This window comes from Salminus brasiliensis, chromosome 12, assembly GCF_030463535.1.
Source record: "Salminus brasiliensis chromosome 12, fSalBra1.hap2, whole genome shotgun sequence".
NCBI lineage: Eukaryota > Metazoa > Chordata > Actinopteri > Characiformes > Bryconidae > Salminus > Salminus brasiliensis.
Genome location: NC_132889.1, coordinates 10,793,023 through 10,810,206, shown reverse-complemented (window position 1 = coordinate 10,810,206; position 17,184 = coordinate 10,793,023). Strand labels below are relative to the sequence as shown.

At 38.4% G+C, this 17,184-nt stretch overlaps 1 protein-coding gene across 2 annotated transcripts in view; it reads right to left on the bottom strand.

Moving 5' to 3' along the window:
- abca3b (ATP-binding cassette, sub-family A (ABC1), member 3b) overlaps nt 1–17,184 on the bottom strand; it is a 30,997-nt gene that overhangs the window by 12,132 nt on the left and 1,681 nt on the right. For both annotated transcript variants that reach the window (XM_072692936.1, XM_072692937.1), the window contains exons 3-17: nt 13,756–14,011; nt 11,453–11,580; nt 10,995–11,160; nt 10,231–10,490; nt 9,965–10,081; nt 9,356–9,476; nt 7,249–7,422; nt 6,903–7,084; nt 6,273–6,419; nt 5,976–6,105; nt 5,611–5,765; nt 3,689–3,844; nt 1,553–1,763; nt 1,320–1,470; nt 554–652 (exon numbers count right to left, since the gene is read on the bottom strand). In XM_072692936.1, coding sequence (XP_072549037.1) covers nt 554–652; nt 1,320–1,470; nt 1,553–1,763; nt 3,689–3,844; nt 5,611–5,765; nt 5,976–6,105; nt 6,273–6,419; nt 6,903–7,084; nt 7,249–7,422; nt 9,356–9,476; nt 9,965–10,081; nt 10,231–10,490; nt 10,995–11,160; nt 11,453–11,580; nt 13,756–14,011 — 2,453 coding nt within the window. The remainder of the gene's footprint in view (nt 1–553; nt 653–1,319; nt 1,471–1,552; nt 1,764–3,688; nt 3,845–5,610; nt 5,766–5,975; nt 6,106–6,272; nt 6,420–6,902; nt 7,085–7,248; nt 7,423–9,355; nt 9,477–9,964; nt 10,082–10,230; nt 10,491–10,994; nt 11,161–11,452; nt 11,581–13,755; nt 14,012–17,184) is intronic.

Below are 17,184 nucleotides of genomic sequence, written 5' to 3'. Positions count from 1 at the left end.
TCCATTTTGTATACTCAAGTGAAAGCCCATTGTGTTAAACAAAAAAAGCTATTGAAAGGATTACATTAAAAGGCTGCCTGGGTAGACATGGGTAAAAGAGAGATGGAAAAGACATGGACAGTGAGTTTTCTGCCTTTTGTGAGAGGACAACCCTTATGTGTCTCTTAATTCTACAGTATCCTCCAAACCAGTACAGAAGCTTCACAATAGGACAAAAAAGTATTTTTTAAGACAGGGTAGTGCAAAAGAAAAATATATTTGGTATTTTTGGTACTGTAAAATTCAGACTGGCCTAGTATCTGGACAATGTATAAAGACATTTTTATACAGGATGAACCTACTGAGATTCTGAGAAAAAATGTTTTATGCCATTCATTTACAAAATGTTTTACTGTCATATCTGCTAACAGACAACTTTGTCCACATTTGACTTACAATTTGATGTACACACTAGTTTTCACCAGTGCATTTCCATTGCCACAGCAGGAAACAAAATTCTATTTCAGCATTACATTCTTTACATGCAGATAATATGATGTACTTATCCAAGTACCTGAGGAAAACTTCTTCCATGGTGGTAACAGAAGCTCCATAGCTAGTGATTCCCAGCTCTTCTCTGTTCATCTCCAACTCAGCAAAAAGGAGCTCAAACCTGCAAAGTTGGGAGCATGAAATTAACCAATATATCTTGGCATGCTGAAGCAGTAGGAGTTCATTTTACTGTAATTAAGGGGCCAAACCCAACTTCTGAAAAACAACCCCACACCATAATCCCCCCTCCACCAAACTTTACACTCAGTCAGATAAGTCCTGTTCTTCTGGCAACCGCCAAACACAGACTTGTCCATCGGATTGCCAGACGGAAAAGTGTGATTCGTCACTCCAGAGAACACGTCTCCACTGCTCTAGAATCCAGTGATGGCATGCTTTACACCACTGTATCCAGCACTTTGCATTGTGCTTGGTGATGTAAGGCTTGGATGCAGCTGTTCAGCCATGGAAACCCACAGAGCAGTCAACTGTCAGTGGTGTTATAACAAAGTTAAAGCAATTGGGAACAACAGCAACTCTGTCCCTGCTCTGTCATTTTATGTGTCCTACCACTTTGTGGCTGAGTTGCTGTTGTTCCCAATTGCTTCCACTTAACACCACTGACAGTTGACTGTGGAATATTTAGTAGCAAGACAAAAAGGGAAGGGCTCAGTAAGGACCAAGCACTCTGAATGGGTCTGCAGAGATTCCATTGAGAAATATATGTCTGTAGTAAAACAGCAGTAAAACATGAAACCTTTGCTTCTCTTTTTTCTAAAGTGTCTTACCGGCTAGTGCTCTCTTTAGGCAAGATGTAGGAGAGTTCAGCTCCAGCGCTGCTCTCCAAGGTGGCGTTCGGGACATACATTTGAACCAGACGTGTGATCTCTGATACATTACACAGTGCATCTTTTACGATCACCATGTGGTAGCCAGCACCTGAATGGCATAGATACTTCAGTAATTAACAGTAAATGTTCATTTGTTCTCATTTTGTTTCGTACATGCAAAGTTTTCCCACCATATTTGTTCTTGAGGAAGAGTGGCGAGCCACAGCACTGAAGCTCCCCACCAGCCATGATGGCAATGCGGTCTCCTAGGAGGTCTGCCTCGTCCATGAAATGGGTGGTGAGAAGGATAGTGCGGCCTCGCTTCTCACCCTGTAACAGGTCCCATGTGGCTCGTCTGGCTGACGGGTCCATTCCTGAGGTAGGCTCATCCAACATTACCACCTACAAAACAAAAGCCAGTAAGCTCAAAAGTAATAATCAGCAACCATTTCCCTCAAAAGGTGACAACTTCACAATGCAGCCATGGCAGAGATGCTTTTGCATGAACGCATCACTCAAGAATACAAGATGGTTAGAACTGAGAAATTGGCCATTACTGACCACAAAATGCACAAAGTTTCCAACAATTCTAAAATGTCTAGAAGACCATCTGATCGAAAATGGAATCCGAAGCGGAGGGAGACCATGTAACATGACAATTACCCAAAACATTATAGTAAATACACTAAGAAATGGCTAAGGAGAAAGAAATGGAGACTTCGGAAATTGCCAAGTCAAAGGGCAGTTGTTTATCCCATTTAAATGTTGTGGGGAGTTTTAAGCAGACTGCACAAGAATCTTGTGTGGAATGTCTAATCAAGGTTATTTTAGCCAAAGTGGCATATTGGGCACCATAATAATAAACCTTTTTTCATTTTTAAAATAAATCACATTTTCATTAGATTCATAAGTTTTGTTTGAAAGTAAATCACATTTGGATCATAGCTTGATATCTTGATATCTTAATAAAGAACCAGATATTTAATGTGGTGTGCTATTTTTTTCCATATCACTGTATTTAAGGTCACTTTGATTCAATGCACGTTCTATGCAGTTTGTTCCCACTCACCAGAGTTAAAAGTATTAACACTATATTTTATGGATAAGTTGACATTGCATTTAACCACGTCGCGACTTTAATGGTTGAAAGAAAAGGCTTTAACTAGTGGGCTGTCTTACTATAAATGTGCCTTCATGAAATCCTGTTCAACTCTCTTTGAGTGATCCCCACAAAAGCTACTTGAGGGCTAAACACTAGCTAACATAAATGGGGTCAACAATTAAAGGAATACAATTGTTTTACAATCAGTTTGCCTACTGAACAATAACTCTACACAATCCCTTACACTATTATATGATTTGTGGGGGCTCCAAAGTAAAATGTTGCCTAGCATCTCCCATGGTCTTGAAGCAGTCCTATTGAGGTCTGTTGTATCGGTGTAAAAGTAAAAAGTAGATTAGCCCATCTCAGACAGGTATTTGAATGGATGTGTTAGCTGGTAAATTTTAATGTGTATTACTGAATGGTCAGTCAGATCAACTCAAACTTTCAAAACGGAATTACAGTGTACACTCACTCACTCACACACTCACTCACACACTCACTCACTCACTCACACACTCACACGTGTGTGCTGTGCTCTGCATACGCTCACTTGTACAATTGTAGGGTAGGGACTGGTCTAGTGAGGCCTTCTGGGCACAACAGTCTTTAAAGGCCCATCACCCCCACTCATCAAATACCAACAAATTACAAAAGCAGAAAAAAAGAAACAAAATTCTTTAACGAATGTGTATCTGTCTGTTATTACCTGCTATTACTGTTACATTTCCTAGCACATTTTTGGTGCACAACTTTTGCTTTTGTTTTGCTTATTCACTTTATATCTGAAAGTGAAAGGGCATGGGGTAAAGAGCCTAGGTAAAGAAAACATTAATACCCTTAATTATTTAATGTAGTCCTATCATAATTAAGGGTTATTCAATCATGTATATATTGTTTTCCATTTTACAGACCTAGTACCTAGAACAACTAACAATGTTTAATTTTAATTTTTACATCTGAAGTGGACTGTCCCCCACAGTCTTCTTGAGGCACTGAAGTCAGTAAAGCCACTGGGCACTGATCAAACCCTGCTGTAGGGTCCTGTAAAGTAACTCACAACTTTAGTCATCTTTTCACTCCATAAGTCCTACTATTTTTTAAATAAATATTCGCAATAATTTTAAATGATGATGAGTTAACAATGCTTGCACCAAAAATACCTCTGAGCCGACAAAAACATTAGTAAAGCACATGAGAAACAAGGGTTTTGTGGATGGCTGACCTTCGAGTCTCCTATTAGGGCAATTCCTATGGAGAGCTTGCGTTTCATTCCACCAGAAAGTGTTTTTGACTGTGCATTCCTTTTGTCCTCCAGGTTTAGGATCCCAATAATGCGATCCACTTCATCTGGAATTTTCTTGCGGGGGAAGCCCTTTAGCTAAAGAGAGAATAGAAACAAGTGGAAAAAAAACTTTAAAAAAATTATTTAAAAAAATTATAACAAAAAAAAAAAAAAAGAAATCACCAATACAAATAGATTTAAATTTAAATTATTATTATTCCAGATAATATACATTATCTATGATAAATACATAGATGTCAAATAGCATTATTTCTTTTGTTTATTTGTTGGTTTGTTTTTACTTTTAATCTGTTCTTGTGGAAGAATAACGCTGGCCATAAAACTGTCCAATAAAACTTTTGCTGCAATAAGAATAAGCCATATGTTTAACTGACTAATTTAGTCGGTTATTTTGTTTAACTAAATAAACAGCAAAGACTAAAGACTGAATTTGTGTTTCAGATCTAAAGATGAACGCAAGAGAAATTATAACCCATCACCCATATACCCATCATCCATGGGTACAATTTCCAGATGCCTAAAGGTGTCTCGTGTCCAGCCATCATACAGCACAGGAAAGAGACAGGTTCTGTGTCCCAGAGCTGAACGTGCTTTGGTCCGAAATGTGCATAAGCTGGTAAGAGTGTGTCATTATCCACAGTAAATCGAGTACTAAATTGACATGGGCTGCAAGGCCACTCTGCCAGGAAGAAGCCATTACTTCAAAAGAAACATAAAAAGGCCAAATTAATGTTTGCAAATGCACACATGGACAAATACCTTAATTTTTGACATGTCCTGTGGTCTGAGCAAACTAAAATTGAACTATTTGGCCATAATGACCATCTTTACGTTTGGAGGAAAAAGGGGGAAGCTGGTGCACAAAATAGATGGCATCATGAGAAAGAAAGAAAGAATATTACATGGAAATACTGAAGCAACATCTCAAGACATCAGCCAGGAAGCTTGGGCGCAAATGGGTCTTCCATGGACAATGACCCAAAACATACTGCCAAACTGGTTACAAAGTGGCTTAGGGTGTGGCCATTACAAAGCCATTATCTCAATCCTATTGAAAATTTATGGGCAAAGCTGAAAAGGCATGTGCGAGCAAGGCGGCCTACAAACATGGCTCAGTTACACCAGTTCTGTCAGGAGAAATGGGCCAAAATGTCTATCCAACTATTGTGAGAAGCTTGTGAAAGGATATGCAAAATGTTTGACCCAAGTCATACAGTTTAAGGGCAATGGTACCAAATACTAATAAAATGTATGTAATCTTTTGACTTTGAAGAAATTAATAAAAATTGCCTTAAAAATTCTGGCATTTAGCAAATGGAAATAATTGTGAAAATCCTAATTGACCCAAAACAGCAAAACTTTATTCTGATTAAAAAAATGCATGTGTCTTTTTATATAGTGCATGTAAACTTCTGGTTTCAACTGTATGTGTGTGGGTTTCTCCCTTGTAATGCATGCCCATTTAGGTATGTTACACAGTTCTCATGAGAGTTGTCCTGCCTGCTTCGCCAAAGCTACATAGTGCAGTTTCTGTCATTCTCAGCCTAGAGTAGCAATGACAGCAGCGCTATTTATCCTATTACAGGTCAGTTGGGTATCAACTATAATTTTGAAGCTGATTATAAGGTTTAATGCAGCCACGACTTAATCATGTGGACATATTCTAAATTAGTTTTTTAGTTATTTAGTACTACTTTTGAATTGTTATTTATTCATTTAATTATTATTTATTTAATTTTAACAATATGTTTGCTCATTTGCTAAAAATGTGTAGTCACAATGTCAGGTACTATCACCTGTTCAAACAACTTTCCAGAAAGCTAGTTAGGAATGGGCACTACCTGAGTGTAGAAGAGCAGGTGTTCCCGGACTGTAAGGTTGTCGAAAAGCACGTCATGCTGTGGGCACAGGCCTAGGCTGCGGCGTATAAGTGCCATGTCCTGGCAGATATCATAGCCGTTAATATAGGCTCGGCCACTACTGGGAGGAAACAAGCCTGAGAGAATAGAAATTAAATATGAATGATAACAGAGATATCAGCAAAGACACTTAAGGGCAGCCAAGGTCTTTGATCTTGATAACTGACATCTGTCAGCCATTGGTCATAGAAGATAATGGTTGTGTGACCCAGCAAGTGATAACCTGAGATGCAGGCTTATTTAATTTGCCGTGGTACGATGTATCTATCAATACTTAATCAACTTACCAGTTAGCATGGACAGTGTAGTAGTCTTCCCAGCTCCATTATGTCCCAGCAGCACAGTGATCTGACCTTCAAACATGTTTACAGTGAGATCCTTCACTGCCTCTTTGGACTTATTGCCCACTTTGAAAACCTATAGCAAGAAAGCATGTGTTTTATTACTTTGCCTCAGCTAAACAAACCTCAAGCTCACATATTGTTTATACACTGATCTGGTTTATCAAACGTTCATAAAGTACTGCCTGACCTCTCCTAATAAAATCTAAGCTGGTCATGACACATACTTGTGTCTTATAATACCTTGGCCAAGTGTTTGATCTTGACTCCCGAGACCAGTCCAGTCGGCTCTTCTTCAATGAACTCGCCCTTCAGTGCCTTCTCTGCATCCTCCTCTTCTTCCTTCTCCATTACCAGGGCAACTCGGGGGCTGCTGCACCAGTAGGAGGGCTGTGTAATACATAGCCAGAGCATGTATTACACACTATAAAAACATATATACATTTCTTTAAAACAAAGAACTCCAGAGGCACCTAAGAATCTGCGGGGAATGGACATTAAGTTGTGCAATCTGTCCTTTCTGACCTTTAAGAAAACTCTTGCAGTGGCAAAATATATAGAGCAATTCTAACATGTTCAAATGCTGATATTCGGGACAGGCCGAATGAGGTCACGCCAGAAAGAAGTGAATTATATAAACAAACAGCCATCAAGGATATGCTCTATGCACTACATTTGCTTAATACTTTCCTCCCAGGAAAACATTATATCTAGCCTTCCTGTGGTCTCATGAAGCCAGACTCAAATAGATAAGCATGGTTATCCTGCAGAGATGTTACTCATCCAAAAAAAAAAACATACATAGTGCCTTGCACTTATCTACTGTGATATTTCCATCATCAAATGTATGTATGAAACGCAGGAGCCACCTACCAGCACAAAAAAGTACCATGGTCGTGGCACTCCATATTCCCCAGGAAAGACAGCTTCCACATACCAGGCCACTAGACCATACAGCACAGTGTCCAGAAACAGCAACCCCAGAACCTGGGCCAGCGAGAAGTCATCATCCACTGTTACTGGCTCAAACAGGTTACTCCACTGAATCCCTGTGCCTGACAGAGATGCACAGTACAGAAGTACAGTAGGTCAATTTCAGGTAACCTTATTGAACAAGATCAGGGAAAGTAGTTTAATCATTTAATTGTATTGTCAATTGGAGGAATTTGAATAAAAGTTACATAACAAACATAGATGATGATAGAGTACATTCACTGACCTTTGCCCTCAAACATGCCAATAAGTTGGGCTCCCATAGCCATGGCGACATTGGAGATGAGACAAGCAGACACTTTCTGGGCATGGGGCAGCAGGTCATAGCGAGGCCATAGGAAGAGGTAAGGCAGGTAACTGAAGAAGTAGATAAAGCCACCTGCTGCTGCTCCTACATTAGCTATAAAAGGGAAGGAAACAGATACAGTATGAAAGAAAAAGAGAGGTAAACACAATCAAACCTTTGGATGTTCACAATAATATTTGACTAATAAATAAAACTTTAGAAATTAAGTAATACATCAGCCTATTGATTCAGACCTGTTTCATTATAAAACAGCGTTTGAAACAAAGGTCAAAATATCTACTTGCACAGACCCCAAATGTAAGGTGAGCAAATAATTACTGAGTGCGTGAGATAGGAAGGGCATGTGGTGTGAATAAGTCATTGGAAGCTTTCTATTATAGATCACCACTTCCTGTAAGAGCTATGCCCACCCTAAGCCTTGAGCTTTCTGTGCTGACATTGTCACACACCCTCACAAAACACAGGGATAAAATGAAAGGAAAAAAAGGAGTAAAGCACAAAAATGATGTTGGGTTATTTTTCTATCGACATGAGAGGGGAAGAGGAAAAAGAAAAAAATACTGATGCTTCATAATGTGCAATTTTGAGCAAAAACAGGCTGCACACAGTGTGTAGACAGACACTGATACGTTCCTTTTGCACCTCCCTTTGTGTGGGGGGAGGGGAGATAGGAGGAATTCCCTGCTATCGGAAAAGACAGTGCTCTCTGCTGAGACAGACAGAGAGATTTTTTAAAAAAGGCATCCTATTTACATCACACAGGGCTAGCAGTCCCTGATTTTATTCCCTGATTCTTTTAACCAGAAATCTTGTATTTACTACTTTTCTTTAGTGATTAGTAATGTATTTTTAGATTAAGTATGCCTTTATTAACAAAACAACATGCTGTTTTCTTAGAGCTTGAAAGTTGACCACCAGCCCTCATGCATTTTCTAATGCACCTTCTCCGACACACATCAAGTACAAAATATAAGCGGTAACCTGCAACCTGATGTGGCCACCATGAATTATTCAATGCTCAAGAGGCATGTTAGCTCACCTGATAGAATTAGAGGGGGGTAGGGGGCAAAGAAAGCCAACAATACTGAAGAAGGCCTTCAATCTCTACTGTTGTGGTCAACAAGGACGTTATCCAACAGAACATGACTTGGACTATACCATTGGTCCATAAAACAGTCTGTGTTTCCACATTTCTTCCATAGGGAGGAAAGCCAGAACTAGGAACAAGTTAACATCAGAAACATAGATGGTTTAAGGAATCCCCTGTGGAGGTTAGCCAGCGCAGCAAGCAATCAGGGAAGCAGAATTCAGCTAAGATGCTATTTTTTTTTTTTGCTTTTAGCCCACTAAAAGCCCTAAGTGTTTCACACAGCGTGGATAACGCACCTTTGCTACTTTTGTACAAAATAGTGAACCACCTTTTCTGGCAAATAGTAGCCATTTTAATCAAGCTTGCTTTCTTCTTGTAAGGAGATTATACAGGGTGACACCGTGCTTAGTTAAGAAAGCTTGACGAAAGTTACAAAAGGATAAATGCAAGTCACTTCTCAATTTTTTCATCTATTTTTTTGTTATTTCCACGGTAAAAAAAACTATGATGTATGCTGCAACAAAATGTTCAGACATTCCAGTTTATAATATACACAACACAAAACAAAAACATACTAGAGTCAGCAATACCTTACTTGCCACACTGAACATATCTTAGAAAGTATTTAAACAGTGTGTGTGTGTGTGTGTGTGATAGACTCATGTGCACAATTAAAAAGAGAACACTGCTTCCAAACTTTCCATTTGAACTGACATAATTTCAATGGAACTAATCACTTAACTAATATATCTGATGTAGTGCTGTTTGTCAAGACCAGCCCTTACTAGAACTAAACACTTAATCTCTACCTCAGAACAGGCAAAATAAATATAAAGTCAATAATCTTATGTACAATCTTGTGTCATATGTAATCGTATGTATTATAATACTCAACAACCTCAAAATTAATTGGACAGAAGAAAATAACAGAATTACCTCGAGAGAAAAAGGAGCTGATCATGAAACTGAAGCTGATGGTGGCAATGGCAAAAATCAGGAGAAAGGTGAATACTAGCGTGGGGTCACTGTAGGTCAGCACTGCACCATTTGGACTCACCTTTAAGACATGTAACATAATGACACATCACAAAGAGATTCCCATTTCCGGTCTTAAAGCATCATGTTTTCCCTATTGTCTTTGCACTATTGTGTGCCCTACCTATTATGCACCGGAGACTAGCCTATTGTACTGTACAAGCCTGTATTAATATAATGACTTTATACACTTCTGACACCTGAATTCAATTATTAAAAGGTGTGTCCCAATACTTTTGTCCAAATAAACATAAGTGAACTTTAACCCCAAAAATATTTTTCTAGCATGAGCCAGAGAAAAACAGGGAGAGCTGTGATCCTGAATTACACATCTACTCCAAAACCACATCACATCAGGACTGCCCAAGCCAGAGGAAGGTCATTGTTTGGTATGACTATGATTTTAATCTTTGATAAATGTAATATTAATAAATAATGCATGTTTTAACAACACCAGGTATACTTCCAAACACCACTACATTGAAGCCACTTGAGACAAGCTGAACTCACCCTGACACACAACAGCAAAGTGACAAAGAAGATGGAGATGGAGAGGAAGAGGAAGAACATGAGGAACCAGGCACTCCAGTGCAGCCAGTTACTGAGACCCATCATACGCATGTACTCCTGGAATACACAGATTAAAATAGTAAACTTACTCATAAAACACACAATTACATTACACTTATGACACAACAGACAAACACTCATGCATATTTTCCACCTGAAGCACAAAGCACACACCACTGGCCCTCACAAAACAAACACATACAGACCTTTAGTTTTCTCTCCTTCTCCTGCACTACAGCACGGACAATGTTGAGGGAGGTGTAGGTAAAGCTGAGCACCAGCAGTAGGGGAAGCTGGTTTTGAATGGCCAGTATGAAGACATCGTAAATGAAGGCTGGGTAGGGGAAGCGTGACAGTAGCACTCGTGTCTGGGTGAAGAGGGCCAATGCTGCAGTCCTGTTGTAGGCCTTAATGATGGCTTTGTCCACAGCATGCTGGATCATCAGAAAGCCCTCCCGGAAGTAACCTTTCCACAAAGACCAAAAAGGATGATGATTTAGCATTATTCCATCATTAGTTTGCCAAATATAACTAAGGGATGCTCTATCACAGTATGGGAGGAGCGTTTGATGTAATGGGATTCCTTGAAGAGGGACAGAGATTCTTTGGCATGACAGCATAGAACTCATCTCACCAACTTCTGTGGACTTTATAGATTTATCTTTTTTGTGGTTTATTTGCTCAAATAAATGGTAAAAATTGGCAGGTGTTTGTCCAGTTAGTACCAGTGCATAGACCGACCACAAGATAAGCTCTCTGTAGTGGATACCTGACAGTTCACAGGTGATTAAACATTTGATGTGGCCTCCAAAGCAGTAATCCAAAAGCAATGTGAAGATTACTGCTCTCTTAGGGACATGCTTACAACAGCTTATCCATTAAAATTTGCTCCAGGATTTGAGAACTCATAGTATCCAGAAGTAGCAATTATGGTAGACTATTTTTCACCAGTGTACTAGTGCTAACTGACCTGGAGTGCCTCCATGGGAATCGTGCTGCTCTCGAGGTCCAGGCAGCTGAAAGAGTGGGAAAAGGCTGAGGGTGTGCCAGTCCAAGTCATTATTGGGATTCAGCTCTGATTTCTCCCGGGCAGGTGCGTTTCGGGGACTATACGTGAAGCGCAGGCGATAGCTGACCTGCAGGAGTGAGGACAGATGGGAGAAACAATGGAAAGTTTGGGACTGATAGAATATAAAAGCCATAGCAATAGCACAGATACTAGCACCGACACTGGCTAGGTTGCACTGGCTAGGCAAGTAAAAAGACAGTGTTGTCGGGATAGGCACACAAAAGAGATCCACAAAACTAGTTAGGAAAGAATTTGAGCACAGTGGTTCTACAGGTAGTTGGCTCTAAATTCCTAATGTGTGTAACTATGTGTCTGACAATAAGAATTGCTGGAGATTTTCGGGTCTCTATAGCTCTTACTTGCAGTGGGAGAGGTTCGTCATCATGAGTGAAGGAGTGCTCAAAGATCATTGCTGCCAGGATTCTGTTTGATTCAGGGTCTGTTTTCACAAAGTCCTCAAATTGCTCCTCAGTCTCAAAACCACGCACTGGAGATAAAATGCAAACAACCAAAAAAAAAAAAAAAAAAAAAAAGAAGAAGCATCCATAACATACTTAACACTTGCATTCTGAGATGCATTTGGAAAACTCAATTATTCACAGTCATAATCTCACATTATCTTAGCAAGTGCAATCTAGTCTAAGTAGCTGATGTTATACATTGAAGTAAGAACATATAACCATTCTTTTCATTTTTAATTTGTTTAAAATAATTGTATCTTTTGAAAGTGTCTTATTCCACTGGCGGATAATTCTCCTTTTTCCATTTATCCACATTTTCTGGTAATAGAAACTGACACTTTTAGTAGGTTAAAACAAAACTCATAAAACATTCAGGAATATGTTCAAGATAAGGTTCACCTTGTAATATTACAGTAATCTCAAAATGAGAAATAAATATTCAGACCACATGGACACAGGGTTTTTACTTGATATCATTTGTGCTCAAAATAGTAAGACTTAAAATAAAAAAACACATTTCTAATTGGGAACATTGTGATAAGATCTGTTTTCACATTCATAGGGCACAGATAGAGACAGCAAAATAGCTAACTAATATATTACTTTCAGGTTTATGGACACAGGTAACGATCAAATAAGTTCATGCTAAATGTTGTTTTGTGAAAACACTAAAACGGCCCTAATGTGTATACGCTGTTTTATGCTTGCAGTTTACAAGATCATTTGAACCAAAAACTAAATGGGATTCTGTGTCCCATGGGAGTCTATAGTGGTGGTCTTTTAACAACACATTCCTAGTGGAAAAAACCCAAAGATTATGCACTGATATTGATTTTAAGCTTTATGCTTTAATGCAATGCAAAACGTCAATTCTGGGGTCAGGTTAATCAATTTGCAGTAAAGAAAACACATTGTGGAAGAAGTAACCAGAGAATTACCATTTGATCAGTAGTTTCAAGCCACTATTTTTACAAGGCATTCTGGAGTTAATTTTGCTTTTATCATGATTGTTGGTATTTCTTGAACAACATTTAAGGAATGAGAATATCAGACAATGCAGCACTGGGCATGTAGGCAGGTCACACCTCTAGTACAAGGTCTGAGACACACAAAGCAGACAGACAAGCGGATATACACTGTCCCTCTCCCTCTTTTCCGCCTTCACTCTCTACCTGCCAGCTTCACCCAAAGCATGGTTTTGCCTGTTTTACTTGTTTGTTCGGAATCAAGTGACAGCTATAAGCATTGCTCAATCTTGCAATGCCCAATCAGCTTAATCCATTATCATGTTATCCACAAGGCTCTCTTCGATTGGAGTGAACAGTATTGCAATATCTGAGAAAAGTGATCTACTTCCTCTTTTAGTACAAGACAACAGAGTCAGCTAAACTTTGGTCAGCTGAGCTAAACTCCTCTTTCACATGAGCAAAAAACACAAAAAAACACCATCAGCAGGTCATGCACTTTGAAAGGCTCTCTTTTATATAAATCACACCAGAGCTGTAAGCAATCTATACTGCTCTGCTTGCATGACCCTTTCTGCATTTTTCATTCAGTTATTCTCACATCTCACAGTAACTGCACACTGCAGAGCAGGCCTGACAAACCCATACTGCAGGACTTACCATACATGAAAGTTCCATTATCTTCAGCCTGTCAGCCTCAAAAACATACAAACATACATACACGTTTAGGAAATCATGGGCTATGCCTCCTTCTGGGAATATTTTTTCTGGCTCTACACAACTAGATAACACTGCACCAGATAGGTTATTGTGTATCATGATTTAACAAATCTGAAGCTACAGCTACTTGTTAGTACTTGATGAATATAAAAACACCACATCGTGATTTCCTGGACTTCTGTAGAGTCTTTGTCCTGTGCACAGTCATAGGTTTTAAAGACAAAACTTTTCCAGTTGTGGATTAATGGTACACAGCACAGTTTGGTCATCACAGCTGTTTTTTTTTTTAACTCAGTATACTGTTCTTTCGCACAGAAGAAGTCTTGCCTTTATTTAAAAGTTAATTTTTTTCCTCTTCTACAAAAAATAGTGGCTTGTACATACATATTCAAACAATGCAAAAGACAGCCCACATAATTTTGTATTCTTTTTGTATTAAAAAAAGTCCTAACTGCTCTATGAGCTAAACAGATCAAAAACATGGATAATATTTGGTTGCTCGAGCATCAGCCTTACCAGCGCTGATGAAATCCCTCCTCAGACTGAGTTGCACATCCTCAGCCACCTGCCGCACCACGCTGGAGTTGGCTGGCACGTAGGCTAGCTGCAGGCCAAAAAGAAGCTTATCGGGTGGCCTCTCAAGTGAGAAGCTCCTATAGTGTGTGGCATTGGGGTAGTTCGTGGAGGTCACTTTCTGACGCAGGACGATCAAGATGCCTGAGAATAGAAGGGGCAAGGCAATCTCCACAAGTGTGACCAAGATTTGCCGCTTCTGCAAGTGAAGAAGAAAAAAAGTAAGACATGAAGACAATTGTATTAAATTGTATCACAGAGTATTGTATCGAATAACATTAAAGTATAAGGTCCTTGAGGAGCTTTGAGAATCCTTTAAGAAACCTTTTTCTTCTAAAACTTTAAAATGTTCCTCAAAGCACATTAAGAGGTTCCTCCGCAGTTTTATATTGAAGAACCTCCAAAAGGTCCTCAAGAAACAGGGTACTGTCTACCACTATACTATGCTAAGCATGTTAGCTTGAGGGACGTGTGTTAACTCTGAGGTACAGAGTATCTTATGGATAGAGGGTTACATTGAAAAAAACATTAAACATTGCTTTAACTTCAAATATTGTACTTTCATGTCTTTTAATGCTCTAATAATCTAAAACTGGAAACTATCATTTCAACACAAGACTTTTATTTTTGTTTTATTGAAAAATGTAATATATCAAGAAAGACAGACAGATATATAGACTAGACAGACACCTGGAAAATGATTTAGTTACGATAACTCCAAGTTTCTCCTTCTTCTGTAATGCTACCAATTATTCAGTTACGGCATTTTGTTTTGAGAAAGATGAACTCTAAATAATATGAATGAGGTATATAAAAGCCCAGCTGTTTTCATATTAACTAGGACACAATAAATACTTTAATTTTAAGTCAGGACAGCAAAAACATGTCGTAGTTTATCAATAATGAAATACTGCATTGTTGCTACTTCACAGCAGTGAAAAGTGTAGACAGCGGTCTTGTAAACATGCAGCGTTTAGTACTACAGAAAATGGTTCCACACAGGACACAGGTGTGCCACTGACTGAAAACAACCTAGGCAGACGTCAACAATGAGACGTTCATTAATATCTTGGCAGTGAATTGTCAACACAGGTGTGAGCCCAAACGCGTACACCCCCACTTTGCGCCATTAAAATAGCAATCCGCCAAAGTCAGACAGCACCTGGCTCTTAAAGGGAACGGCAAGTGACACGTTGGTTGGTTTATTGCACGCTACGTCCAAACCACATTAATGAATAATTAAGAGACTTACATGACTTTTTTGTGCGTCTCGATATGCACAGGGCGTACTTTTCCTGTCGTTGCGATAGCAACGTCACACTGACAACAAAAGATTGCTAAAATACAGCCCTAAAGCACTGTCATTTTAATCAGGTTTCTATTGTTGAAATTGTTCAAGTGCAAGTTTCATTCATCAATGCAACCATACAGAGTAAAATAAATAAATAAATAAATAATAATATATATTATTATTATTATTATTATTAATGGCTTTCTCCTGGACTACCTGTCCTCATGTGTGCATCTTTGTTACACTATTTAGTTTACAATCCCCCATTTTGCTGTTGGCTGCTAGAGTGAATGACCAGGTACCATACTGCTGATAGTGTTTATATGATGGTTGGGAAGTACAGAATTATGTAACATATATATTAGGCTGAACATACGACAAACAAATAAATAATAAATAAATATCTGCAAATAAACAATAAAATTAAAATACAAATACTTGTGAAAAAAACTTGACATAACATTAATTAACATTTAATATTAAGAATTATACATAAATATATCAGATTCACCTCTCAAATAGAAATTTGATTAATTGCAATAGTAATTAATGTTTCTCTGAATAACTATTTGGTCCTTTCTGTTTTTATGCATTCTCAGCTATGAAGTAATGAAACTCACTGATTGCCCTGGTCAATTTTTAAACTCTAAACTCCCAATAACTCTAAAACCAGGTTAAAAGTCAATGTTCCTGACCATAACGAGACCTGGTTTTCACAACTAGTCTCCGCTGGGCCACGTCTCCTAGCAACCCCAACTGCAGCAGCAGAAAAGTGGAGGACAAACAACTCACCCCGTTCATGGGGGAATTGGAATATAGCAACACTTCAGAAGCCATTTGATTGTGCATGTTCAGTCTAAAGACCGTAAATGTTGTCTTTACGATGCACAATCCAGTAAAACCACAGGACAAACATACAGTATAATGACAGCCAAAACACACACCCACACCATTTGAACCTTGTGTTGGTCAGAGTGGGAGAGAATATCATGGTGGAACAGGTTGAATGGGGTAATTCTACAACATTTATTGTGATTTTTAAAGACACAAATAAACAGGGGAAAAAATACAATAAGCACACATGAAAGGTTTTAGACTAAATAAACAGAGAAAGAAAATACTTGACAAACTATCTGAAAGAAAACTAGAAATTATGTCTCCAGAACCCTTGTTAAACATTACCCTTAATTTACACATTTCTAATTCAACGCACGAGTGTTTGAAGTAACTTACTTCATGCAGTATCAAAAACACGCTGCTACATCTTACAGTTACCTGATATGAAAAACATATATACTTTGGCCGGTTGCTGATAGCATGCCTTTACACTTCAACAGATCAAGGCAAACCTTTAGCGTGTGCGTTTTCTCAGAAGGCTTAAATGACTCTTGAGAGTGGCTGTTTGATTATGAAAATCCTTTTGCTCTCTACCAGCTAGATACCAAGATGATAACGCTTTAGCTGACTTTCTGAAACACCTTGTGGATTAAAAAGATTCGTTTCAAACAAGCAACGGACTCTTCCAGTGCAGCATAACTGGATGTTTTTTGGATTCAGTGTATTATCTGTATCAGTTTAATGTACTGAATTGAGGTCTCAGACATATTATTTAAAAAAAAATGTTTACAATTGTTTAAAACCCTGGACAAACATGTTGGTATTCTGCTCTGCTCTCACCCGTGTGGATCCAAATATGCTTCAGTTTCATAAAAAATGCATTCTCTCATTATTTAAGTCATTATTTTTAAAAGCAGCTTGTTGCTCACATTAATAGTACAACAATAATAGTACTGTCTTTGATTGGGGTACACTTAACAATGAGAACATTACTAGAAACAGAAGGCCATAAAAACTTTATAAGGAACCCTGACTGTGTACAACTATGTCCACCTTTAATATTATTAATGTAACATGTAAAACAAATGTTTATAAAAAAAAAAATAGTTTACTCTAAAAAGGCCAAAGTGATAACATTCCTCCACTCTAAGGTCAAACATGGATGAGTAACGCTCACTCAGTGGAAATCAGTTAATTCATAATGAGAGACATGAAAAACTTGTTTAACCTGAATAACTAAAATT